Source organism: Euprymna scolopes, chromosome 25 (genome assembly GCF_053919585.1).
Source record: "Euprymna scolopes isolate OS-2025 chromosome 25, ASM5391958v1, whole genome shotgun sequence".
Classification (NCBI taxonomy): domain Eukaryota; kingdom Metazoa; phylum Mollusca; class Cephalopoda; order Sepiida; family Sepiolidae; genus Euprymna; species Euprymna scolopes.
In genome coordinates, this window is record NC_136506.1 from 93,382,757 (window position 1) to 93,407,062 (window position 24,306).

General features: G+C 33.5%; 1 protein-coding gene across 1 annotated transcript in view; it reads left to right on the plus strand.

The window, feature by feature from the left end:
- The window catches only part of LOC145247516 (organic cation transporter protein-like), a 58,555-nt gene that overhangs the window by 13,784 nt on the left and 20,465 nt on the right, over positions 1–24,306 (plus strand). The window contains exons 2-5 of the mRNA XM_080109331.1: positions 3,547–3,769; positions 12,236–12,339; positions 13,988–14,142; positions 21,328–21,499. Coding sequence (XP_079965457.1) covers positions 3,547–3,769; positions 12,236–12,339; positions 13,988–14,142; positions 21,328–21,499 — 654 coding nt within the window. The remainder of the gene's footprint in view (positions 1–3,546; positions 3,770–12,235; positions 12,340–13,987; positions 14,143–21,327; positions 21,500–24,306) is intronic.

Genomic DNA, 24,306 nt, shown 5'->3' on the forward strand with positions numbered 1-24,306 from the left:
GATTACAATATTAATTTTAAAAAAATAATTTATTAGAGTTGATATAAAAGTATTCTTTTTCAAGGTGTGCTATTTGAAATTTAATGTTTTGATGTTTTTAAACAATTTTTTTTTTTTTAGCCAACATTTCAAATTTTTCCACTCTTACGGAAAGCATTGTTCACCAGTGTTCTCATTAGTATTCATCAATGTTTGGTGTATTTTATGTCAGGAAACCAGTATCTTCAGACAGAATAATCTTGTAGCACTATACGTTAATTTCTGGAAAACTTTATTAATAATTTTTGAACATATATTTTTCTATTATTTATAAGTGTGGTTGGCATAAAAAGATTCTCTTTTATATGTGTGCTATTTCCAATTTATCAAAAGTATTTGATGTTTTTAAACATACGCTACATTTTGTTTTAATGTAGAACCAACAATTTAAATTCATCGCTCATACGAAAAAATGGTTCACCAGTGTTCTCACTTGCATTCAAATAAACATTTCCTACTTACGCCTGAAAGTATCCTGTATCTCTACAAGGCCACCATTCGGCCATGTATGGAGTACTGCTGTCACATTTGGGCTGGTGCATCTGCTATTAATATCTCGCTCCCGGACAGGGTTCAGAAGAGAGTCGCCAACCTGATAGGTCCTGAACTGTCAGCTAAACTTCAACCTCTGTCTGATTGACGTAATTTTGCATCTTTTGCCTGTTCTACAAGTATTTTAATGGTGAATGCTCCGACGAGCTACAAGCACTTGTACCCCACCCCCGACGTAAATACCCCCGGCAAACCCGACAAGCAGCAAAATCCCACCCCACACAATGGAGATCCTTAGATGTAAGAAAGCCTTCTACTCTAATAGTTTCTTCCCCAGAACTGCTAGACTTTGGAACTCCCTTCCGAGTTCCTGTTTTCCCAATTGTACTGACATGCAGAAGTTCAAATGTAATGTGAGCAGATATCTCGCTGCTCAACTCCCTACATAGTATCCCTGCAACTTATGTCTCCGATAGTAGGCCCCTACATCAAAGTGGCATTGTGCCTTGTTTTTGGTGAAAATGAAATAAAAATAAATAAATAAAAAAAACAACATTTTTCCTTTTTAAAACTTTCCAGTTTGGAATGTCCCATTTTTTCTTATTCTTTCCATTTTATCGATTTATACGTAACTAGCAGGGAAACTCTACGTTGCTCGGGATTAAATGATGATCAACGAATGTTTCCCGCTCCCATATTTTTATTGCCATCGAAATCGGTAAAATCGCACATTATTCAATCAAATCAATTGATTGCCTGCTCTAATTGTGGGCCCATCGTGGTGCACCGGGAAGAAGCTTAACATCCTTCCCCGTAGTGACTTTGTTCACAATACTTTATAGCCTACGCTGTAGTGCACTGTAAAGAACTTACTGTTGATTTTATGTGCTGGGTTTTTCTGCTTGTGTGGTACTAAAACTTCTAAAATGCACTTACGATGTTATAAGGTGTTAGCTTTGGTCAAAATCGCCTTTCCTTCATCGGATTTTTTGATTATCGGTTATCGATTACCGATACTTATTGAAGACATTCCGATACAAAGCCTATCTAAGAACACTGCTAAGTATGAACTTCAAATCTGAAAAAACAGCCAGGGAAAAATGGACCGAAAAAACCTGGATGGGAAATTAGGCTGGAAACCCAAATCAACAAATACAAAAAAGAAGGCAAAACGATAAACAGGAAGAAAGCGACGTGGACAATATGAAAAATTGGAAACGTGACTAGTATGGAGAGGCTAAACAAGAAACATGAAGATCTGATCCAAAAAATAGCAGCAAAAAAAAGGGAGATTGAGACGATATAGATATAAATCTGAACAGAGCAAGCAAAACAGGACATTTGAAAACAATGAAAGCTTATTATATCAAAATGTGAACAGAGGAAAAAAAAACGACGGAAACAAAACTGTACTAGAATGAGATATGGAAATTGGGACGCTGAAAACGTACACAGTAAAAACAATACGTTATAAAATGCTCTTATGGTTGTCAAAGGTTAAAGTAGATTTATTTGTAAGAAAATCGCGTTAAAATAACTTAAACGTAATACGGAAATGAACGATGTAAAAAAAAATGCAGAAAGTATTAACAATTGTTTATTTAGATAATGTAAACGCAAAAAAAGCAATTGGGACGCTAAAAACGTACACAGTAAAACAATACGTTCAAAGTTGATTTATTTGTAAGAAAATTGCGACAGTATAGTTTTAATACAGAATAGTTGCAAAAAATCCTCACCCTTCCCATGTTAAATAATAATTTCTAAATAATAACGTTAATATTTCAGTGCGCAGGTCAAAATCTGCAAAAAAAGCGATTTGTGTTTATTTGTTTTCGTTGTTATGGGTTAATGTTTATGTGTGCATGCCCAATCGGATGTCGTAAACCGGAAAGTGGGTTACATCACTCGTTACAAGGTCATTTGAGTTTTATAATTATATAGCTATAGCAGAAACCTAATAAACGGTATAAACACATGGGTAGTATCACTGGTAAAATACTCTGGATCGTTCATAGGGTGGACTAAAAAAGAACTGAAACAGCTCGATCAGAAAACCAGGAAACTCATGACCATGTACAATGCACTACACCCAAAGGACAGTGTTGACCGACTCTACATAAAAAGTAAAGAAGGCAGGAAAGGGCTGGTTTGTATGGAAGATTGTGTGAATGACACAAAAAAAGAACTAGAAAAATACATGATACAAAACACTGAAAGGATAATCATGGCAGCGAGAGACACTGAAAAAAATCGACAAACAGAAAACAGAAAGACAAAGTCTACCCAGCTTCTTGATTTTGCCCATAATCATGCTATTGATTACCCGTATGGCTGATATCGGTCAAAGGTCTTTTTTTCTTTCTTTTTCTTTTTTAATCTAAACACGACAGAACCACACTCGATAAGAAAGATATTTTACATACCTGAATAAAAAGCTTTTTTATCTATGACACTATCGTTGCCTGGAGAGAATTATATGGTTGCAGAACGTCCTGAGAACACAACCAGCTCCCCGGGTGTTAGACACAATATCCAACGATAGGCACATGGAAACATCAACACAACGGGTCGATATGTCGTCGGCTATGACTAGCTGGCATGGGTCGTTTCTTGTGTCTTCATTGCATCGTTACAGCCATTTACATCGTCGGCATTACTGGCTGGGATCTCATGCTGAAATCGAACGCTTGCACAAAAATAGCGAACAAATGCATTTTTATTTAAAATATCTAATTGATTTAACATTTAACAAGTAGGAAGCATATTTTTATAAAGACCAATTGAAACCAGACGCCATGCAGCTAAAACTGCTATGTCGCGTCCGTCGCCCCCAGAATGCAAGCTTCACCTGTTTTAAAACAAAAGAATTATATTTAATTCTATCTTTCAATGAAGAAAGAAAGAAAACGGAAGTGAAAGAGAGAAACAGAGAGCGTGGTATATCAACCCTTTTTAAACCGTCAACATTGTAACATTGTAACATGATATTAACAGATTCTTATTTGTTTCCAGGTGTGCCATTCCCGGTTTACCAAACGATACTTACGAAGTACGAAGTGCAGCTCACGCCAAACTCATCAAAGAATACATTCCCGAAGAGACGGTGGGCGGGAAAGACGTCTACAGAAAATGCCACCTGTTTGGTAATACGACTCTCCAGGGAAATCAGACCCTCGATACCTGCAACAAATGGGTCTATGACAAATCAATATTTGAAACAACACTCACAACCGAGGTAAGTACATCTGAAATATTATGTTTCGGAATTCTTCAGATGAGGACTTATAACGGATTATTTTATTCTTATCTTGACCGTTATTTCTCACAATGTTTCGGCCGTTGTAACTCCTCTCTTTCTTACTCTCTCTCTCTCTCTCTCTCTCTCTCTCTCTCTCTATATATATATATATATATATATATATATATATATATATATATATGAGTGAACATGTGTGTGTATCTGTGTGTCTGTGTACATTTCCCTACGCAATAACTCTGTCAATTTTTAGTCTACAGACTCGAAATTTGATATACGGGTTACTGAGATTTGGGAAAATCGATGTGATCGGTTTTGGGCCAGAAATTTGTCGATTAAGGGGTCAAAGTTCAACGATTTGATCTTTGAAAACTCTACCAAACTCCTCCGACAATTTTGGGTCTACGCACTTGAAATTTTAGAGATAGGTTCCTTGGACAGGGATCTAACTTAATAACTTGATTTGAGCCCAAAACAATAAATTTTAAGGGGTCATAATAGAGGTCAAAGTTTCAGAAAAATTGACCTCTGCGGTCTCTTCCAAATTACTCAGAAAGTTTCTGGTCTAAATATTGGAAATTTTACATAAAGGGTATTCAGAGATAGGGCAAGCTTTTTCATCAGTTTGGGTCGAAAATTATACCAGTATATAAATGTATGTATGTATGTCTGTTTGCATGTCTGCCTTAAACTTTCAATAGAGGCTACGGATTTTACCACGATCAGTATTGCTTTAAAGTTCGATTTTTCATCGAAAAATTGGCTAAAAACATTAATATATTCTCCTTCAACTAGGCACTTTTCTACAGGGGAGGTCACTTTTTTCGCCGATATTTTTTAAAGTCATCCTCTCCTTTAGATTGTCTAGCCTTAATTTTTTTAAAAAATGTCGCTTATATATATATATATATATATATATATATATATATATATATATATATATATATACTAGCAAAAGTACTCGTCGTTGACTGGGTTCAAAAACAGCTTACAGAAAATGAACTCTGATTTATGAAAGTACGATAGGTTATGAAAAGGAAAGGTTATAATGAGATAGCTTCGAATTTGGGGGTATCAAAACCAAAGCAAAATATGATGAAAGTAAAAATAAAACAGATAAACCCCATAATTTATTATACCATACCTGTTCACACTGAAACACTTATCACAATATTCTGTGGATCTATATTAAAAAAACCTTTTAAACTTTGTGACATATTTCCATTCTATGGAGGTTATTTATTGTTGAGTTAGAAAGGGTGTCAGTCGCTGGATTGAACTTATTTCCCCCCTATTATTTGCATATATTTATGTAGTGAAAATTGTTTGAATAAAATTAATTCATTAGTTAGTTAGTTAGTAGATGGAATTAATAATTTTATAATTTATATAAAAATTAATAATTTTATTATATCATAATTAGGATCATTTAATTCATTAATTAAACAACAACATATGCAAATAATAAATAAAATATTTATCAATATTCAAATTTTATTTTTAGCTGCAATATTTTAAGTCTAAAAAATTCTTATTTTTTACTTTACTAGAATATCTTGTTCTTTACTTTTCCGGGTTGAATTTCTTGTCCTTTACTTTTCCAGGTTTAATAAAATCTTAAGAATATTACTTTTCATGCTCGCATTTTTCCATATAATCCATGATTTTTCCAGGCATTGCTATTGTATTAATATATAAATTTATAATATTTATTAATGATTGTCAAAAAATATTTTACTGCGCCCATTTTTCCATAATATATATATATATATATATACAACCCCTCCCTTCTTTATATGTATGTACAAATATGCCCAGAAACTGAGCAAATATATTGTATTGTGGGGGTGTAGATAAAACAAACAAAAACAATTGCGCACGTATCTGATTTTAAGATTGAAAATGCGAATTTTGAATGCATCTTATTTTTTATCTTTTATGTTTTGAAGTGTGAAATTCGTTAATAAAAAATTATGTATTTTCATTATTTTTGCGAAAACACTGCTTTTATTTTGAAAAATAAATGAACTTTCTTTTAATGAGTCCAATATTGCTAATATGCCATTAAATAAAAAAATGCTTTGAAGAATCGATACCAAAAAAGAAAAAAAATCAATAAAAACTGCGCATTTTACTTATTTGTCTTTTTGCATTTTTTGTTTTTTCATTTTCCTTTTTCTTTTTGTTGTATTATTTTGAAGTTCATTTTTTTTTTTCAATTCTTTTTCATTTAATTGATTACCCACCTCATAATTACTTCCATTATTACTATTCTCATGCCCTGGATTTAACTCAATATCCATTGTCATCGACATTTAAAGTGACGTCTGCTTTTATCCTTTTTTTTTTTAATTTACCTTTAAAAAAATCTCCTTCAGACGATTTTCTTTTGTAAATTAATATATATTTATTATCATTATTATTCCAAGTTCGTTGTTAATATTATATATATAAATACACGCAAAGAAAAATACAGGAATAATCGACAATGTTGTCTGTTTTTCTAAAAAAAATATTTCTCTTTCATTCCCTGAACGAATGAGATAAATGAATAATAAAATAAAAATTCAACAATCTTTAAACTATTTTCAGTATTTCCGAGTAAGTTTAAATAAAGTTGTGTTGTTTTTTCTTTCATTTCTTCTACTAAAATAAAATAAAAACTAAACCTTTTATTTTATCCATTTTTTCTGGCTTCTTCTGATTGTCTCTGCCACTCTCACTAGTATTTTCTTCTTTTTAGTCTTTTAAGTTCACATGTATTATTCGACTTATTTACTTCCGAAACTAGGTAAGCAGGTTTACTGCTGCTGATGATAATATGGACAAGACACGATCTCACAGCAGCAGCAGCAGCAGCTCTAAGAGTAGTAGTTATAATAATAACTTCGAACCGGCGAATTATTAGCATATTAATAGTTCGATTTTCATCGGTTTTTAATTTAAAAAAAAAAACATTACACGGGATTGAACCTAAAATCTGTCCACCAATCCCGGCTCTATACCTGTTACGGTAACATATAACATTTTCAATTTTATTTCGAATCACAGTAGTTGTTATGAAATGACTACATTTTTCATCAAATGTGATAACGAAAAATTTGAGTTCATTCAAAGAATATGTATATCATAAAATTTACTAATATTTTTAATCGATAAATTCACCATTTTTTGCTATAAAATCATAAGGAGAGTTAAAAAAATAGTTATTAAAAAAAGTTCGGTTTTTTAATTATAAAAAAAACGATACACGGGATTGAACCTAAAATCTTTCCACCAACCCCCGGTACTCTAACCGTTACGCTAACATGTCATATTGGCAAAATCGCAGTAAAAATATTTATATACAAAAAAAAGTTATGCAAAATAAAAAAAAGCGTTAGTCACTTATGTATGTACTTACTCTCCTGTTTGTGAACCCACATATTTTGTTGTAACTTTTTTTCTACTGAACCAATTTTCTAAATTTTTTTTTCAAAATGTAGCTAATGAGGTGTTCTATCCAACTATATAACCTGTTTGAAATTTGGTTGCGAATGAAACAAGTGGTGGGGGTTTGAATGTGTCTCGATTCATTCAATTTCGGACTTAAGCATATATTCAACCACTACCGTGATTGAATGATATATATATATATATATATATATATATATATATATATATATATATTGTTCATTAAAATATAATATAATTATCTACTGATACGTTTTTCGCCGTGTACGATTCATCAGCGAGTTTCGAAATCGGGACCAACACGATAATAAGCCTGACCTCTTTATCCGCTGCTCCATCTTGCCGACTGTATGGATGTATCGCGATTTATTATATGTATATATATATATGTATATATATAAGAATAACTAGATATCATATATATATATATATATATATATATATATATATATATATATATATATATATATATATAAGAATACTAGTACAGTAACATTCTAAGATACAGATATTAACTTTTCATGCAAAACAGCTCCTCCAGAATGTTACAATTTTGTTATTGACAGGTCTGTTTCGTTATACAGAAATATTACTTCAATACTGTCTTTTGGTGCGTATGCTTTTCAAAAGATTAGAAAATCTTTACTTAGAAAGGAAAAAGTACATAAGAATATAACGATGCAAGAAGGAAAAGTGCATAGAAGGCTCAACGTCGTGGGTATATTCTGGCAGCTGTCTTTGTTCACACACACACACACATACACACACACATATATATATATATATAATATATATATATATATATATATATATATATATATATATATATACTTATTACTGAGAAAATAATTTTCAACGAAGGACAAATATTTTTAACTAGTTTTAAATGATTTTAAAAAAAAGCTTTCAAGAGTCTATATAAATATGTGTCTGTGTGTGTGTTTGCTTGTGTGTGTATGAAATAGGTTAAGAGATTCAAACGAGAGAAAAATGTATATCTAAGTGGTGTCACAAACAATTATGGTTGTATACTTCTTTTACTATTTTATATTTTCATTTTTCAAATAATTGACAAATTGTTTGAAATGATTTAAACGCGTTTCGAAAATTCTTGTGTCTCTTGGATTGTCCTGTTTAGAATGTTTGTAAAAATAGATGTTTTCGCTAAACCATTCTAATGATAAGAGACTTTCCCAAGGAATGAGAAAATGTGTGCTTCTAATATATATATATATATATATATATATATATATATATATATATATATATATATATATATATATATATATATACTAGCAGAAGTACCCGTCGTTGACTGGGTTCAAAAACAGCCTACAGAAAATGGACTGTGATTGATGAAAGTATGATAGGTTATGAAAAGGAGGGGGTTGTAAAGAGATAGGTTTTGTATATTCAAAAATTTTACCCTAAGCAAAAGATGATGAAAGTAAAGATAATTTTCGCGAAAATATATTTTTCATATCAACTTTGTTTCCATTCGTAGCCAAGAGTGACCAACAAAATGATGTTTCCTTACAAAGAGAAAATGTTATATATATATATATATATATATATATATATATATATATATATATATATATATATATATATATATATACATACATATATACATACAGGGTGTTCCAAAAGTGTTGGGCATATCTTAACATTGAATATCTTGAGAACTGTTAAGGATATAAAAACGCATCTGGTATATTCAGAAAACTTGTAATCTCAAATTTTCCTTATTAATATTCAAACATGTCCAATGTATGTGTCATTGGTCACACGATACACGTCAAGCCGAGAGCCAAATCTTGCCAAGCACGTCCCAGCATTGCATTGTCAATGGTTGAAACAACTTCTGTTATTCGGGCCTTCAGCTCATCCACGTCTCTTGGAATGGGAGGCACATAGACCAGTCCTTTCACAAATACCCACAAAAATAAATCGCAAGGTGTGAGATCTTTTTTTTGTGAAATGCATGTTGAACAAGTGTTTATGATCCAGTTTTTGCAAATTCAAGCACACAAAACGCCCTTTCTGGTTGAGTGAACGCCATTACTGGATCAGAAAAAGAATTTTAAAAATCAATAGTCTCACAAAAAAATTAATGCATTTAGCTTTAAAATGGCACCACTTTCATCTTACTACCATTCATAGTTAAACAAATATAAGGATAAATGTGCCTAAAACTTTTGGAACACCCTGTATAATAATATAAATATCCAAGAAATAAACGTTACTATAATCAATAAACGTTACTTTTATGGTAGAAAAGTTCATTGGTTTGTATTTTTTAGTAGTTTGTAAAATTATTTTTTTTAATTCACAAACCGGTTTAAAAAAATCAAACTGGCAGCGACTTTGAAATGGAGAGTCCCGTTTTCAATTTGAAGGAGGGGCACCTGAGCATTCTGTGTTAACAATTTAAGAGAGTTCCGTCAACGTAAGGAATATTTATAAACATATTTTAATATTTTCCTTATTTTGTGCTTGAGGAATATTCTATTATGGCATGTGCAGTTTATATAAAAATTCATTTAAGTAGTTATCGCCTAAAATATCTTTTTAATTTCGGTTCGCTGAAATTATTTCAAGTAAAGAGCATTAAAACCTATTTCAAAACAAAAAACATGAACTGAACTTTTATTGTCTATGGTAACATTTATTTATTGTATATTTTTTCGGGTTTTCGGGTTATCAAAGTATTCTTATGTACATCTATATCAAAACCCCTTGTAAACATTTATTTTCATTTTTTATTTTCATATTTTGGGGGCCAGGCGCGAATGCAGACCCCACAGTTTTTATGAACCACCGTTCTGCCAAATCAAACATACCCATTCCTAATCCTCGATACATCTTTTATCATTATATGAAATCAGTTTTTTTTAAATAGTCAACCATATAGGAGCCTATTCATGACCAGACACACACACACACACACACACACACAGGCGCTCAGTTTTATATTATAGATATTATAGATATGTAATCAGTTTTTTTTAAATAGTCGACCATATAGGAGCCTATTCGTGACCAGACACAAACACACACACACACACACACAGACGTTCAGCTTTATATTATAGATATATAAGATATATGAACAAAATTACATGGTCGTGACATTGGACATTGGACATGCTAATGTTTCGGACAGATGGTTGGTTAAGACTATAATTCCTCGTCAGGCGACTTTAAAGAAAATTTTGTCTTCCAAAGAAGAAAATCAGTTCTCACACCTGATTAGAGAACAGGTTTGAAAACTGGTTTCCATCTTTTTCTTCTCAGGTCCCTGACGATGACTTGTTGTTTTAACTAACCATCTGTTCGTAACGTTAGCATGCTCAGTGTCCAATGTAAATTAGTTTATATCAATAAAAATATATCCTGCCCTTTTCTTATTGAGCACTCTTTATAACCTCGTCAAACTCATGAGTTTTCTATCTTGAATTCTATAACTTTGTATATATATATATATATATATATATATATATATATATATATATATATATATATATATATATAGACATGCATATGTATATATGTATAGATATTTTTATTTATATATATATGTATATATGTACGTATATTTATATATTTATATATATATATATATATATATATATATATATTTGTAGTCATCGACATACAGTCCTGTTTCGTTGTATCACAATTCATCAGTGCCGCTAGACTAGCATCTCTCCCTAGCCAAGGATTGAACCTAGAACCGTCGTGTTGACAGTCGCCATGGAGGCGATGCCCATAAATAACTCGTCGGAATGTCTATTTAAATGGACACCTGCCACCATTTTTATAGTGCTTAAATCGCCTGTTTGTAAACAAACAACGACCTTTTGAGATAAGTCACAGGTCAAGTGAAATTTCCTGTTAGATATTACTTTGAGCTAATACTTTCAGGGTGATCCTAGCCAAAAAAGTAAAGCTCAATATTTAGAAATAGAGCAATAAATAAGTTTAGTGGTTAAAGTTAAATTCTGAAAATCAAAATATAAACACATATATTCGATACAAGGAATATATAGAGGGGAGTTATGTTAATTTTCTTAATTCATGGATTTTAAATAATAATCATCAGAGGAAATGAAATGCGGTTAGTAAAATGTTCAACTGTGAATAGACACGTATTTTGCTCTTCAGCACATATATTGAACATTTTATTTGAATGATGAATAACAATTATAGGAAAATAATTATAGGAAAAGGAATTTAATACAACCTGGAGAGTCCATTGTCGGAAGGATTACGATATCTTCCGGGGTATGTATATATATATATATATATATATATATATATATATATATATATATATATATATATATATATATATATATATATATATATGCCAGGTCGGCAGAATAGCGGTCCAGGGGAGAAGGCAGTAATCCCATGTAACAAAAATGTATGGTTTGTCCATACCTTTTTCCGAAGGGTATAAGAAGCGGCCGTATACGTTGGTGAGTAAAAGTGTCTGTCTTTCTGTCTGTGTGTCTGTGTGTGTACATTTCTGTACGCAATAACTCTGTCAATTTTCAGTCTACAGGCTCGAAATTTGATATACAGGGTATGGAGATTTGGAAAAATCTTTGCAATCCATTTTCGGCCAGAAATTTGGCTGTTAAGAGGGCAAATTTCAACGATTTGACTTTTGAGAACTCTACCAAACTCCTCCGCCAATTTTGAGTATAAACAATTGAAATTTTAGATATAGGTTCACTTTTATTGATATATATATATATATATATATATATATATATATATAGATAGATAGATAGATAGATAGATAGATAGATAGATAGATAGATCGATAGATAGATAGATAGATAGATAGATAGAGATATTGTCCATATAATTTAATTCCTGATTCATATTGTTTGATTGAACAAGTTTATCTGCCCATTAGAATCCATCTGACAGTTATTTGCTATTATTGGTAAATCATCTATTTTTCAATGTTATTTTTAGTTTAATCTTGTGTGTAATCGTGAATGGCTTTCCAATCAAGTTTACACCGTGTTTTTTGCTGGTTACCTCGTCGCCATGTTGGGCTGTGGTTGGCTTTCCGACCGGTAAGTATGAAATTATTTTCATAACATTTAAATTGACAAAAATTTATATGACTAAATATAAGATAAAATATAGCGAAATTAAATAATAATAGGTTTCGTTTTTTAAGATGTTCCAATGTCTATGTATTTCCTGATGATAAATTATATTAATATATTTCTGTGTAATAAACTATATATATGCATGCTTGTGTTATGTTGATTAATCGGACTATTATTCTCATCCTAGGTGGTCTTAGCACAAAGATTCGGCCGCTGCAACCTGCGACCTTCTTCGAGTCTTGAAAACATGCTTCATTTTCTCTGCTACGGAAAAGTGTTGGCTCTGCATTACAAGAATTCGAACCGTACATTTGAGGGTGGGCCTGTAGATTATAAAGAAAGTTCAATTTTCAGGGGTCGCTACTGTATTTTTTAAAGGCTTACTTATGACTCAATTTTTGGAGACATCTATGCTAATTGTTAATATTATTGAAAAAAAAAACTTTTAAAGAGGATCGATATCCATGCGTATTTTTGTTAAAAAAAAAACAAACAAAAAAGAAACACAAAGCCAAGGGCAACTCTTAGTAAAAAAAAGAGTTTATTTGTTTTTGTGAAGTTACCTCCCTTGGGCTTGGCATATGTCATGTTTTCTTTTTCTGTGATTTTGTGATTAGGGGCGTACAAATGCAATTTAGTTCTATGCTGGAATGACTGATGGTATTAGTTTCTATCATATCTGCTGCCTCTTTAAGTTTTTTGATCCGCCATCTTTCTTTTGAACCTTCTTTATGATCTACGGACCCACCCTCAAACTCGAATTCTTGTACTGCAGAGCCAACCCTCTTTTCCTTAACAGAGAAAAAAAAAGCATGTTTTTCTAACACCCGAAGAAGGTCGCAGGTTGCAGCGACCGAAACGTTGTGCTAATAACACCCAAGATGGTAATAATTGTCTGATTAATCAACATAACACAGGCATTCACATCTCATCTAAAAGGTTCAGAATTATATCTATCCATATTTATATAATATAATCATATCTACGTATGTCTATATAATAAATCATACCTACGTATGCCTATATAATAAACCATATTTACGTATGTCTATATAATTAATTATATCTATATATATCTATATAATAATTTATATCTACCTATTTCTATATACTAAACAATATATGTGTATATTTGTATGATAAGGTTGTATTTTTTTATTATGCTATTGAGTCAAAATTCACTCTAGCATAGGTGTTAATGTGGCTGGGCTTTTTTTTTTTTTCATCCATAGAAAACTATTTTAAAAGATTATAAGGGATTTTCGGTTTCATCATATAAGATTTTATTTTGGCATCTTTAAACGTTTCTTTGTTTTATTGTTTTTGTTAAGTTTAGGGGGAGAGCTCGTGGAAGATAAAAATATGTGCGTCCGATTTCGTCGACAATTATATCAGAGTAAGGTTCGATGTGTGCGCGTGGTTGACGCGGATATTTAATAAAATGAATTGCTTTCAAAATATGTAACGAAGTCTTTCTATTATTCGTTTTGTATCTTTTTTTTTTACTAGTTATTAACGTGACCTTTTTATTTGAACTTGAGTTTGTCTGGTTTCAACGAATTGATGCATTTTCTGTTTGTTTTTTTTTTTTTGTTTTTTTTTTTTTCAGATTGGGACGCAAGACCATTATTATCGGTTGCTTAATATTACAAGGTTCAGCCGGAATGCTTTCATCACAAATAAAAAATTACACGGCGATTCTCGTTTTAAGATTCTTAACAGCCGTTGGAGGAGCTGGTTCATTCGTTCCATCTGTTGTATTTGGTAAGCTAATATTTATTATTATTATTATTATTATTATTATTATTATTATTATTATTATTATTATTATTATTTCACTCACTGGGAGTAGTCACGCAAGCCATCATCAAAGATTTTTCTTCGAGAATAACTTGTGGCGTTCCCTGGAGTCTGAGTGACAGTAAGCTTCTCGAAATTTCCAGTATTCTCCTCCTTCTTCGATAAACTTTGCAGATTAATTTGCATTATCGAAGCCATTTACCATTTATTTCTCATTGGCGGCGACCATTGGTCTTCACTGGAGTTTGGGTGGCAATAAAACTCTTCAAGGTCCCATTCCTCTTTGCAGTCGACCAGTGGAGTCCTGGCTAATGCTTTCTCTCCTCGGTCTTTCTATCTTCCTTGACACTCCCCAATTATTTGGTATGGCGTCAGTTTATTGTGATGCAAAATAAATAAATAAATAAATAAATAAAGGGGAATGCAGAGGCACAGAAAGTTAACTTATAATTACAGGGTAGAACGATAAAATTGCCACCCTAACGAAAACAACATTACATTTTAAAACTTTTATTGGAAAAAGCAATTCAGCTAACTTGATTATGTAGTAGAACTGATACCTATTTAATGTAGCCGCCTTCAGCCTCAATCACCGACTCGATAAGGGTCTAGAACTGAGAGCATGCCATTTTAGACAAACGTCGGCGGGAGTTTGATGAATACGCGGTGGATAGCGGCAATCAGGCTGGCTTTGGTATTGTGGGAGGTCACGTTGGTGATGTTCTCGATGTATGACCAAACGAAGTAGTCCAGCGGGTTCAGGTCGGGGAATGAGGAAGGGGCCAGTGAGAGAAGTCGTAGCAAACTTCTTGAAACCAGGCCTGGGTCTCTTTGGACTTGTAGGCCGCCACTGAGTCCTGCTGCCACATCCAGGGTCTGTCAGCGTTCACCTAATTGCACCATGGTATCATCACACTCTTCAGCACATCCAGGTACACTTTGGTGTTGACTTTCAAGCCGACTCCGAAGATGTGAGGTGGCTCTCACTTGAAAGACTATAAACGTGGCTGGAAACTTTTTCATCACTGTGGCCATGCCCTTAAGTGTTGAACCGTTGGATTTGCATTTTGAGGGTGCTGGCAATGGTCCTGTTGTCATAACTTGGATCGGTAGAGAGCATGAGCTGTACAGCAGCGCATCTCCGATCTCGCTTGTTGAACATTGTGTCACTTTCAGACATCAGAGAAGGCTCCTATCGCTCTTGGCATTTGTACAAAACTGGTAAACTAATAAATGGTTTGTAACAGAAAAATAGATTTTCATCAAACGGAAATGGAATCATATCGTTTTGTCTAGGACGAAAATTATATCGGTCCACCCTGTATGCAGTTTCAGTTTTTATGATTCCCTGTGGTGTTTATTTTTTGTTTTACATCTATAGCAGTTTTTATATGTCCGGCTTGTGCCGGTAGCTCATCTACGTTAGTCTTCGCAATCAAGGGTTTTCCTTAATATTGCAGCCGTTTTTATTACTGTTATATCTTGTGTCTTCGCAGCCATTACTCTGGTTCCAATCCCTCCTATACTTTTTCAAAGTTTTCGGTATTGTTCCTAGTGCTCCCACTATTAGTGGTATCATCTTAACTTTCTTCATCGTCCATGTCTCTTTGAGTTCTTTGGCTAGTTCCGTGTATTTGCTTCGCTTCTCTGTCTCCTTGATCTTCACTCTGTCGTGTGCTGGAACAGCAAAATCTACAAGCTGGCAATTTCTTCTTCTTCTTCTTCTTCTTCTTCTTCTTCTTATTATTATTATTATTATTATTATTATTTTATTTCTGCGAATAAATAATTTATTACATAATGCGTAGTTGTCTGCGCATGTGCGAAAGTTCAAAACTACAAAACAAACACCCACAAAGTTGGTATCGTCTTAATAAGCATTGTCGTAGATGAATAATTTATAAAGTGCAGAAAATAATATTCATTCTTTGACATTAAATTGGCACAGATTTCATCAGAGGCCGTTCTTTCAATAATTTTATGAACGAAGGAGAAGGAATGCTTAATTTTATTATCAAATACGTCCCCTATGCCAGAAGAACACATACAATAATAGTATAGTTCTATAAAAAAAATCAACTTTATTAACCAATATGTAGATTCTTCTTTACGTTTTGTATTCTTTTATTTAGCAGCTTCAGCAACACAGGAGAACAAGAATGTAAGACAAGTTGGTTCGGCGGGCATGTATGTATTATAAAAATATAATTGAGTCAGAATTTGTTGGCCTCGTCTTTATTCTCGCCTCTGATTAACCGTGGAAATGCCATATCTGTCTACGTTGGATATGTGAATTTTAGTCCCTGGATTATACAGATTACATTTCAGATTCTTTTTAATACTTTTTCCAGTTCCCAAAACGAAACGTTATTTGAAAAATGCATGAAGTACACTTTCTCTCCAAAATTGTATTTTTAGTGGTCCCGTATAAATTTTTTCAATGTGTGGTTTGTCTTAGTAGCTACCTCTCAAATACTGATTTGATTTTACGGTCAAACATAACGTCCGCTGGTGATATGCCTGCTGGGGTGTTAGGGTTTGCCGTAATCCTGTACACTTGAAGAAACTGCTATAGAGCTCTTTTCTGTGGGTGATCCATAAGCTTTCCTTAGCCGCATTTTCCAGGGTGTCTACAAAGCGTTCTGCTTTGTCATTACTTCTCGGATGATATTGTGGGTTTGTAAAATGTCTTACCTGATATGTCACACAAAATTTTTGGAACTCCAAAGAAGTTAATTGGGTAACATTATCACTAATATGCAATCAACAACACAACAAAACGAGCGAAAAGCTGATGTAAGAAATTAACGTTTACCGCTGTGGTGAGTTTCCTGCATCTTAGCATCCCTGGCCATTTGGAAAAACTATCCACCACTATCAAGTAATATAATTTATCAAGTGGTCCCGCAAAGTATGTAAATATCTTGGACTACAAATGTTTGGATTTTGGTCAGCCAAAGCACAACCTTCATATGCTTTAACAATATTAGTTATATTTTGGTCTATAGACGTGCCTAGCATGCTGCCCTAACCTGTTGAAAAATGGCAGGCGCGACCTTAACCCCAAATCCTAACCTTTCATATTTGTAAAGACCTCGATGGGTATTTATGCAGCGTAATTTAGCACTTTCATTTTCAACTGGAATCTGTGGATATGCATCGCTTAGGTCGATTTTCGAGAAAATCTGGCCACTATTTAGTCTTGTAAAAACTTCCTCCAGATTGGCAGTAGAGAGTAGGTCCTCCAAGACACATTCAACCCTGTCGAAAAATCTGCTGTAACACGGATTTTACCTGCTTTCTTTTTCACAGAGACCGTGGGCACAGGCCACTGACTATGTAATGTTATGACCCTTTAGGCTGTGATCATAGCGTAGCATCTGTTAACTGTGGTAAGCATGGTCAAAACATTATTATTGTTATTGTATTCTTATTAATTGATTTGAGCGACGGATAGTCGCTGGGTCAGTTATTATGATTAGAAGAATAAACAATGTAATTGGGGAAGAAATGATTGACTTGTGAATCGCAAAAGGAATGTGAAAATAGAAAATAGATGTAAACATTATTTTGGGAGGTTGGATAAACAAATAACTAGTTGTGGACATTAGGTTGGTCTGAGGCACGTAATTAGGTGACGTAAGAGAACACGTGATGTAGTTAGTTTTGGAGAGATTCAGAGAGTTGAGGATTGACCACAAAAGCGGACAAGCGTCTAGACAGGGGTGGACAGACAGCTAGGGAGCGAGCTGTAAGAATAGAAATGTAAACGAACTGCAGATCCTGTGAAAACCATTTGAGACAACTGTAATAAATTTATATTATAAAAATATAAAGAATTGTTTTAATGGTTTCATAAATAAGAAGAGCTGTCTCAATTGGATGGTGCTGATCGTTTCATGGTTCGTCACGGAGCAGCGGGAAGATACAGAACTCTTCAAGAAAAAAGGTGTGAAGCATATATTCTTCTTCTTATATATGAACTGTAAAAATATTCCGTGTGATAAGTCTGATACAACATGATTCAGTTTACACGTCAATATCACGTCCTCTTGGCTAAACAACATACATACGATTTATACGTTTATTATCTGTCTGTTAAAAGAACAATATCTTACATCCACTAGATAACACATGACACGTTTTAATATATCATCTCCTCCAATATAAACCAATATACAATAACTATATTCTATTTCAATACAATGCCCACTAATCTGTCGAGCTCCTGGTCAAGTTATTTTTCCAGCGACGCAAACGGTACGTTGCGTTTTCTTTTGGAAACTGGTTGTACATTCCACTTTAATCTTAATTCCGCGGCCATTTTCGTACTTTCCCAAGCTCGATGCGAATACTTTCATAAATTCATTTTTTTAAATACGCGATTAAAGTCTTCGTTTCTGCTGGCATTAATTCTGCTTTGCTGTAGAATGTAGATATTGGCTGATCCCATGAATTTAATTCATGCATCCAATCTGACCCGAGTAGGTTAGTGGTATTCCTTAATACGTAAGCTTTTAATTTTTTCGTCTTTCCCAACAATGTGACGTTTGCTAAAATTCACCGTCTAAGTTAATTTGCATACCGTTAACGGTATTTGCTGTTTTGCGTCTCCTTAGTATTGTGGGTTTATTTAATTTCTTTCAGGTATTTAAATTTGTTATCGAAAGATCTAAATCCGAATCGAGTTGCATTTTTATTTCTTTTATAATGAATTTTTCGCAATCCTTCTTCATAATTTTCAGTTTCCGCCAAACACATTAAGTTTTGTATTTCATTTTATTTTTGTAATTAGTACTTTATCGTCCTATTTTTATTTTATTTTTATTAATTTTTTTTTACATAGTAGACATTTTCTTGATAAATATGAACAGTCCTTAATCCAATACAAATTACCACATTGATTACATGGAGACGGGATATTTCCTTCGTCAAATGTTTTTTTTTTTAGCTATGTGTCGATATGTGTGTCCTTTTTCCTTACCTTGTGTTTTTTACGTATTTTTAAATTGTCTGTCCATTTTTTATCTGCACGACTCCAGCTTCATCTATCTATCGAACCTTTTCTTAATAATTTCTATCATCTGGCAGTTTTCCGTTAACTTTTGTAGGGTTAGGTTCGGTACATTTTCTAATTTTGTTTGGACACGCCTCTTAATTTCCGTATCTCGAACTGAAGTTAATCCTTACGCAAATATGAAACATTTAAAATTATCTTCACTAAGGTCTCTAAGTTAAAATTCGTTTATTTACTATGGCTGCGTACGTTGTGAAATCATATTCATCATTCTTCTGCAAATTCGGACACGCACGATGCTTATGAAATAAAGAGACTTACGGGTTAAATAGTTATGTAAAAGTTCCACCATCTTAAAGAAAGTTAATTCCGATGTCTTACGTGGTAAAATAAAATCCACAAACTTGTTATGCTCGACCGTCTCTAGTTTTCCTAATAGTAAACGAACCTTTTTCTGGTCCAACGACCGGTTGCAGTCGATACTAAAAAACAATCCTCATACCGATGGAAATAAGCTTCAAATGATTTACCTTCTTCAGGTCCGTAGCAGAAATTATCAATCGCATTCCATATTGAATCTTGTGAATATGCGGTAGTATTATCGGTTGATGCATTATTTTTTATGACTTGTATAAACAGCTCTTCTATGCGCTGTTGATTTTCATATTACTGGGCCTCTAGCTTCATTTGTTGTTTTTGTTGTGGTTGTTGTTGTTGTTGTTGTTGTTGTCATTCTTCTGAGCGCTTGTTGGTGAGATTGTTGTCTTTTCTTTTGCAGTTTTAATAATTGTTCCAATGTACTTTGAAGGGGTTTATTATCGTATGATGTATAAAATACTGAATTTACAGAATTTAACAAACCTATGTTCAGATAAACCAGGTTTTAGTATTTTTAGAACAACTGGAAGAAAAGAGAACAGTATTTTGTTTTCTTTAATAACTCTGCAAACGAACGCTAAACATACGGTCTTAAATTTCTTGGAAGGTATATTTCTTCCCCAAGAGAATCTTTTTCATAGACAAAAAATATATATATATGCCGACAGAAATACTCAATATATTTTCAAAGCAAATTTCTTTTTCAATAGAACAGAAAAAAATGTTGACCGTAATGAAAAAGCGTAAAACCGTATGTACTTTTTTAGTAAGCAAAAAAACAAAAAAACGTTCGCTAACACACTTAATTATGACGCGAGAAAAAAAAACACGAATAAGTCCTATTTCTCTTTCTCTTGTATTTACGGGTGCGCCAAGATGTTGTCACAGTGCCAATCAAAGAGAAGAAAAAATGTGAAAATATTCTTACTTTCCACGAGTCTGCTATTCAAACTTTTATGTCCAAGCACTTATTTGGTTTTCTTGAGTTCCTATTTTTTCTCCTTTTATCAGTGTTTTCTGCGCACTTGCTTGGCCTCGTGAGTTCCTTTGCATGCAGGCGGTATTTTAAATTTAAGTGACCTCTGTGAGTTCGGAAGCTAACGCCGCCACTGTTATAGACCTGTTAAACAGATCCAAAGAATAACAGGCCAAAATAAATAAAATGTATTGCAGAGCATACAATAGGTGGTTTGTTTCTCGTAGCTGGATATCGACTGACATCTTACGACTTAGTCTTCCGATATTTATTGAAGTTTGAATAGTCTATTACTAAGTTAGATAGGTTAGTTAAGTCACAATACTAACGAACCACATAGCAATCACAGTGAACAGTTACTTGAAGATACATTCTATAGAAACGGCTGTATCTATTTTTAACAGATATAGTAGTCGCACGAGAACATAAGATACGTTGGCTGTATTATAGAAATATAATTGAGTTTAGATTTGTTGGTGTGGAATTTTATCTTTCGGCTTGCTTTCCGTTTAAACCATCATGAGGGTAAAGTGAAGGATTTGAAATATTATGAAGTCGGGATATCGGCTAGAAACGTTTATTTTTGCCTGCCAAACTGTCAAAAGTGATTAGAAGTTAGCATCACTCAATGTATTTCTACGAGTGTTTGGATATGTGTGTTTTAGTCAACTGAATGAAGTATTAATTGTTACTTGTGTGATTGCATGTAAATGTGAAAGCGTGCATATAATATAAACAAATGATTTAATATTTTCCTTTAATGTCTCCTATTAAATAGGATCTGAGATTTCTTCACTGAAACACCGGATAAATGCGTCCATTATTGTCCACATGTACTACACCATTGGTCTATTTTTTCTCACCGTTTTGGCTTTCTTCGTGCGACGATGGGAACTGGTCGTCCTAATTTCGTCTCTACCTTCCATGCCATTTGCCATCATCTATATTTGGTAAGAATTGTTTTATTTGCTTATTTTATTTATTCAATTTTACTAAAGAGTCACCACTAATCAAACCACAGGGTAATGGTTAAAGACATTGTCAGTTGGACGATAGTCGGCTTCACAAAAGTATCGGGAGCAATAAGTGGGGTGGGAAGAAGAGTACTTAACAAACTGATTATTAAAGTGGATGGCAATTTGCATAAGTGACTTTGTTTTAATTTGTGTTGATTTTTTTTACACACTCTACTAAAACTCTCAAAAAAGGACTTTCAACAGAAGGAAATCTCAAATAATGGAGCGTCACGACTTATCAAATCAATGCCGAGATATGCGTTGAGCATATAAAGAACATGGCATTTCCAAATAGTCACCCATTTTAGTGGTTGTGACAGGTATGTGTGGAAGCGCTCAAGACTTGTGGGTCAGTGTCTTAATTGGTCCTGCCTACGGCGAAAAATGAGTTCATCCGAGAGCTACAAAGACGACGTCAGAGTTGTTCAGCGAGTAACTGTCAGTCGTATCGAAGGAGATAATCGGAATCGTGTTGGGTCGTATTCACTTTGTTATTTGGTATCATGTCGGGTCGTGTCGACGAAATCATTTGAGACCGTACTAGGTCGTGTGGCCGGAAGTGTTTGGTACCGTGTCAAGTCGCATTGTCGATATTGCTTGTGTTAGGTCCTGTAAACGGGAGCGTTCGGTTTACGCTTGTTGTTAAGTTGATTTGACAATTGTGAATAGCAATATATATATATATATATATATATATATATATATATATATATATATATATATATATATATATATATATAATTAAATTTTAGTCATTCAATGAATTTAAAAATTTATAACTTGAAATGTTTTAGTTTCATATTAAGAGAAAAAGAAAAAGGACACTATGTGGTTGAGATAAGAAAAATTGCGGTTGAAAAAGATGGACGTGTAAATTCGAAAACGAGAAATGACTGGCGACGGCCGGCGTGTAGTGGAGTAAAAAGAGAAACGTACAGGTGAGATAGACATGTGGCAGCGAGAGACTTTTAAGTTGGTTTCGAGACTGGGAGAAAGAAAAACGGTAAATTCTAGCAGTGGTTGAGAGGTTAATTAAGTCTTTTACTGGCTTCTCCCAACTGTGACGTGGTTAGCACAAAAGAGGAAACGTGGTTAGCACAAAAGAGGAGGCGTGATTAGCACGAAAGAGGGATGGGCGTGGTTAGCATGAAAGAGGAGGCGTGGTTAGCAGTGTTTGAGAGGCTAGTAAAGTCTAGCAATGTTTAAAAGGCTAGTAAAATCTAGCGGTGTTCGAGAGGTACTTAATGTCTAGCGATGTTCGAGAGGCTGGTAGTGTCTAGCGGTGTTCGAAGGGCTAATAGTGTCTAGCGGTGTTCGAAGGCCTAGTAGTGTCTAGCGGTGCTCGTAAGGTAAGTAGTGTCTACCGGTATTTAAGAGGCTAGTAGTGTCTAGCGGTGTTCGAGGGGCTAGTTAATGTCTAGCGATGTTTTAAGTTGATGTGAGTGCCAATACGGTCACGAAGTTATGGGATAATCTTAAGGGATCTTGAGGAGATGTAGTTCGATGTGCATTGATTTTCGCCCGCCAAGAAAAGAGTATAAAAGCATAAAAGTTGAGAAGGGGAGTCGAGTTCTTGGAACTGAACAGGTCGAAAGGTAAAAAGTCGTTCGAACGCTGATCGCAATCCTTTTTATTACAATACCAGCAGACCGTTCAACGTTGCCCGGTCATAAAATACGCATAAATAATATATTTTAATTCATACAGAAACTGAGACAAGAGCCTGAGAATATTATGTTTTTTCTAAACAGTTCACTTTTTGTAAGTAAAAAAAAAAAAAAAAACGCGAACTGAGATCGAAACCAAAACCTAAAGACAGTGAGTCAGATACGATAACTATTAAACCAGATTGACACAATCTTTAAGAAGTGTTTTCCAACCTACTTATTCTTAACATAGCTATCATGTTTCACGACCGCGCATGCGCATCTGTGAGCCAGTTGACAAACAGAGAAAAATCTAATAACCCCCCCACACACACACACACGTACCAAATTTTCAATTCTGGACCCTTATCAGCGCCTTTTTCGGAGGAAAATCGATAAAAAAAAAGGTGTTTCACATTTCTGAATAACCTTTATACCAAATTTCAAGTTTGTAGATCAAAATTCGTTGAGTACATAGGTTGAGAAGTGTCCTAACACACACATTCTCACTTTTATGGATAGACTGAGTATCTCTATTTATATGGAGAAAAGTATCTAAATGTCAACTCCCATCATTCACATAACGTAGAAAAATTAACTGTTCAATAAAATGAAATAAGAACGTTTAATAATTCAGCGATTCACGTGTCGTTTAATAATTCAGCGATTCACGTGTCGTTTAATAATTCAGCGATTCACGTGTCGTTTAATAATTCAGCGATTCACGTGTCGTTTAATAATTCAGCGATTCACGTGTCGTTTAATAATTCAGCGATTCACGTGTCGTTTAATAATTCAGCGATTCACGTGTCGTTTAATAATTCAGCGATTCACGTGTCGTTTAATAATTCAGCGATTCACGTGTCGTTTAATAATTCGGCGATTCACGTGTCATTTAACAGCTGAACCATCCGACATCTTTGTTGCGTGAAAAGAAACGATTTTTATGTTAAAATATATTTGAAAAGAAAAATGTTGACCTTGATTTTGGATTCATATTTTGGGAAACTGATTCGAATAATTTTTGGTGATTTTAAACTTGATCGAAACGATATTTGATATAGGGATTATTAATATTGATTTTTAATATTGATT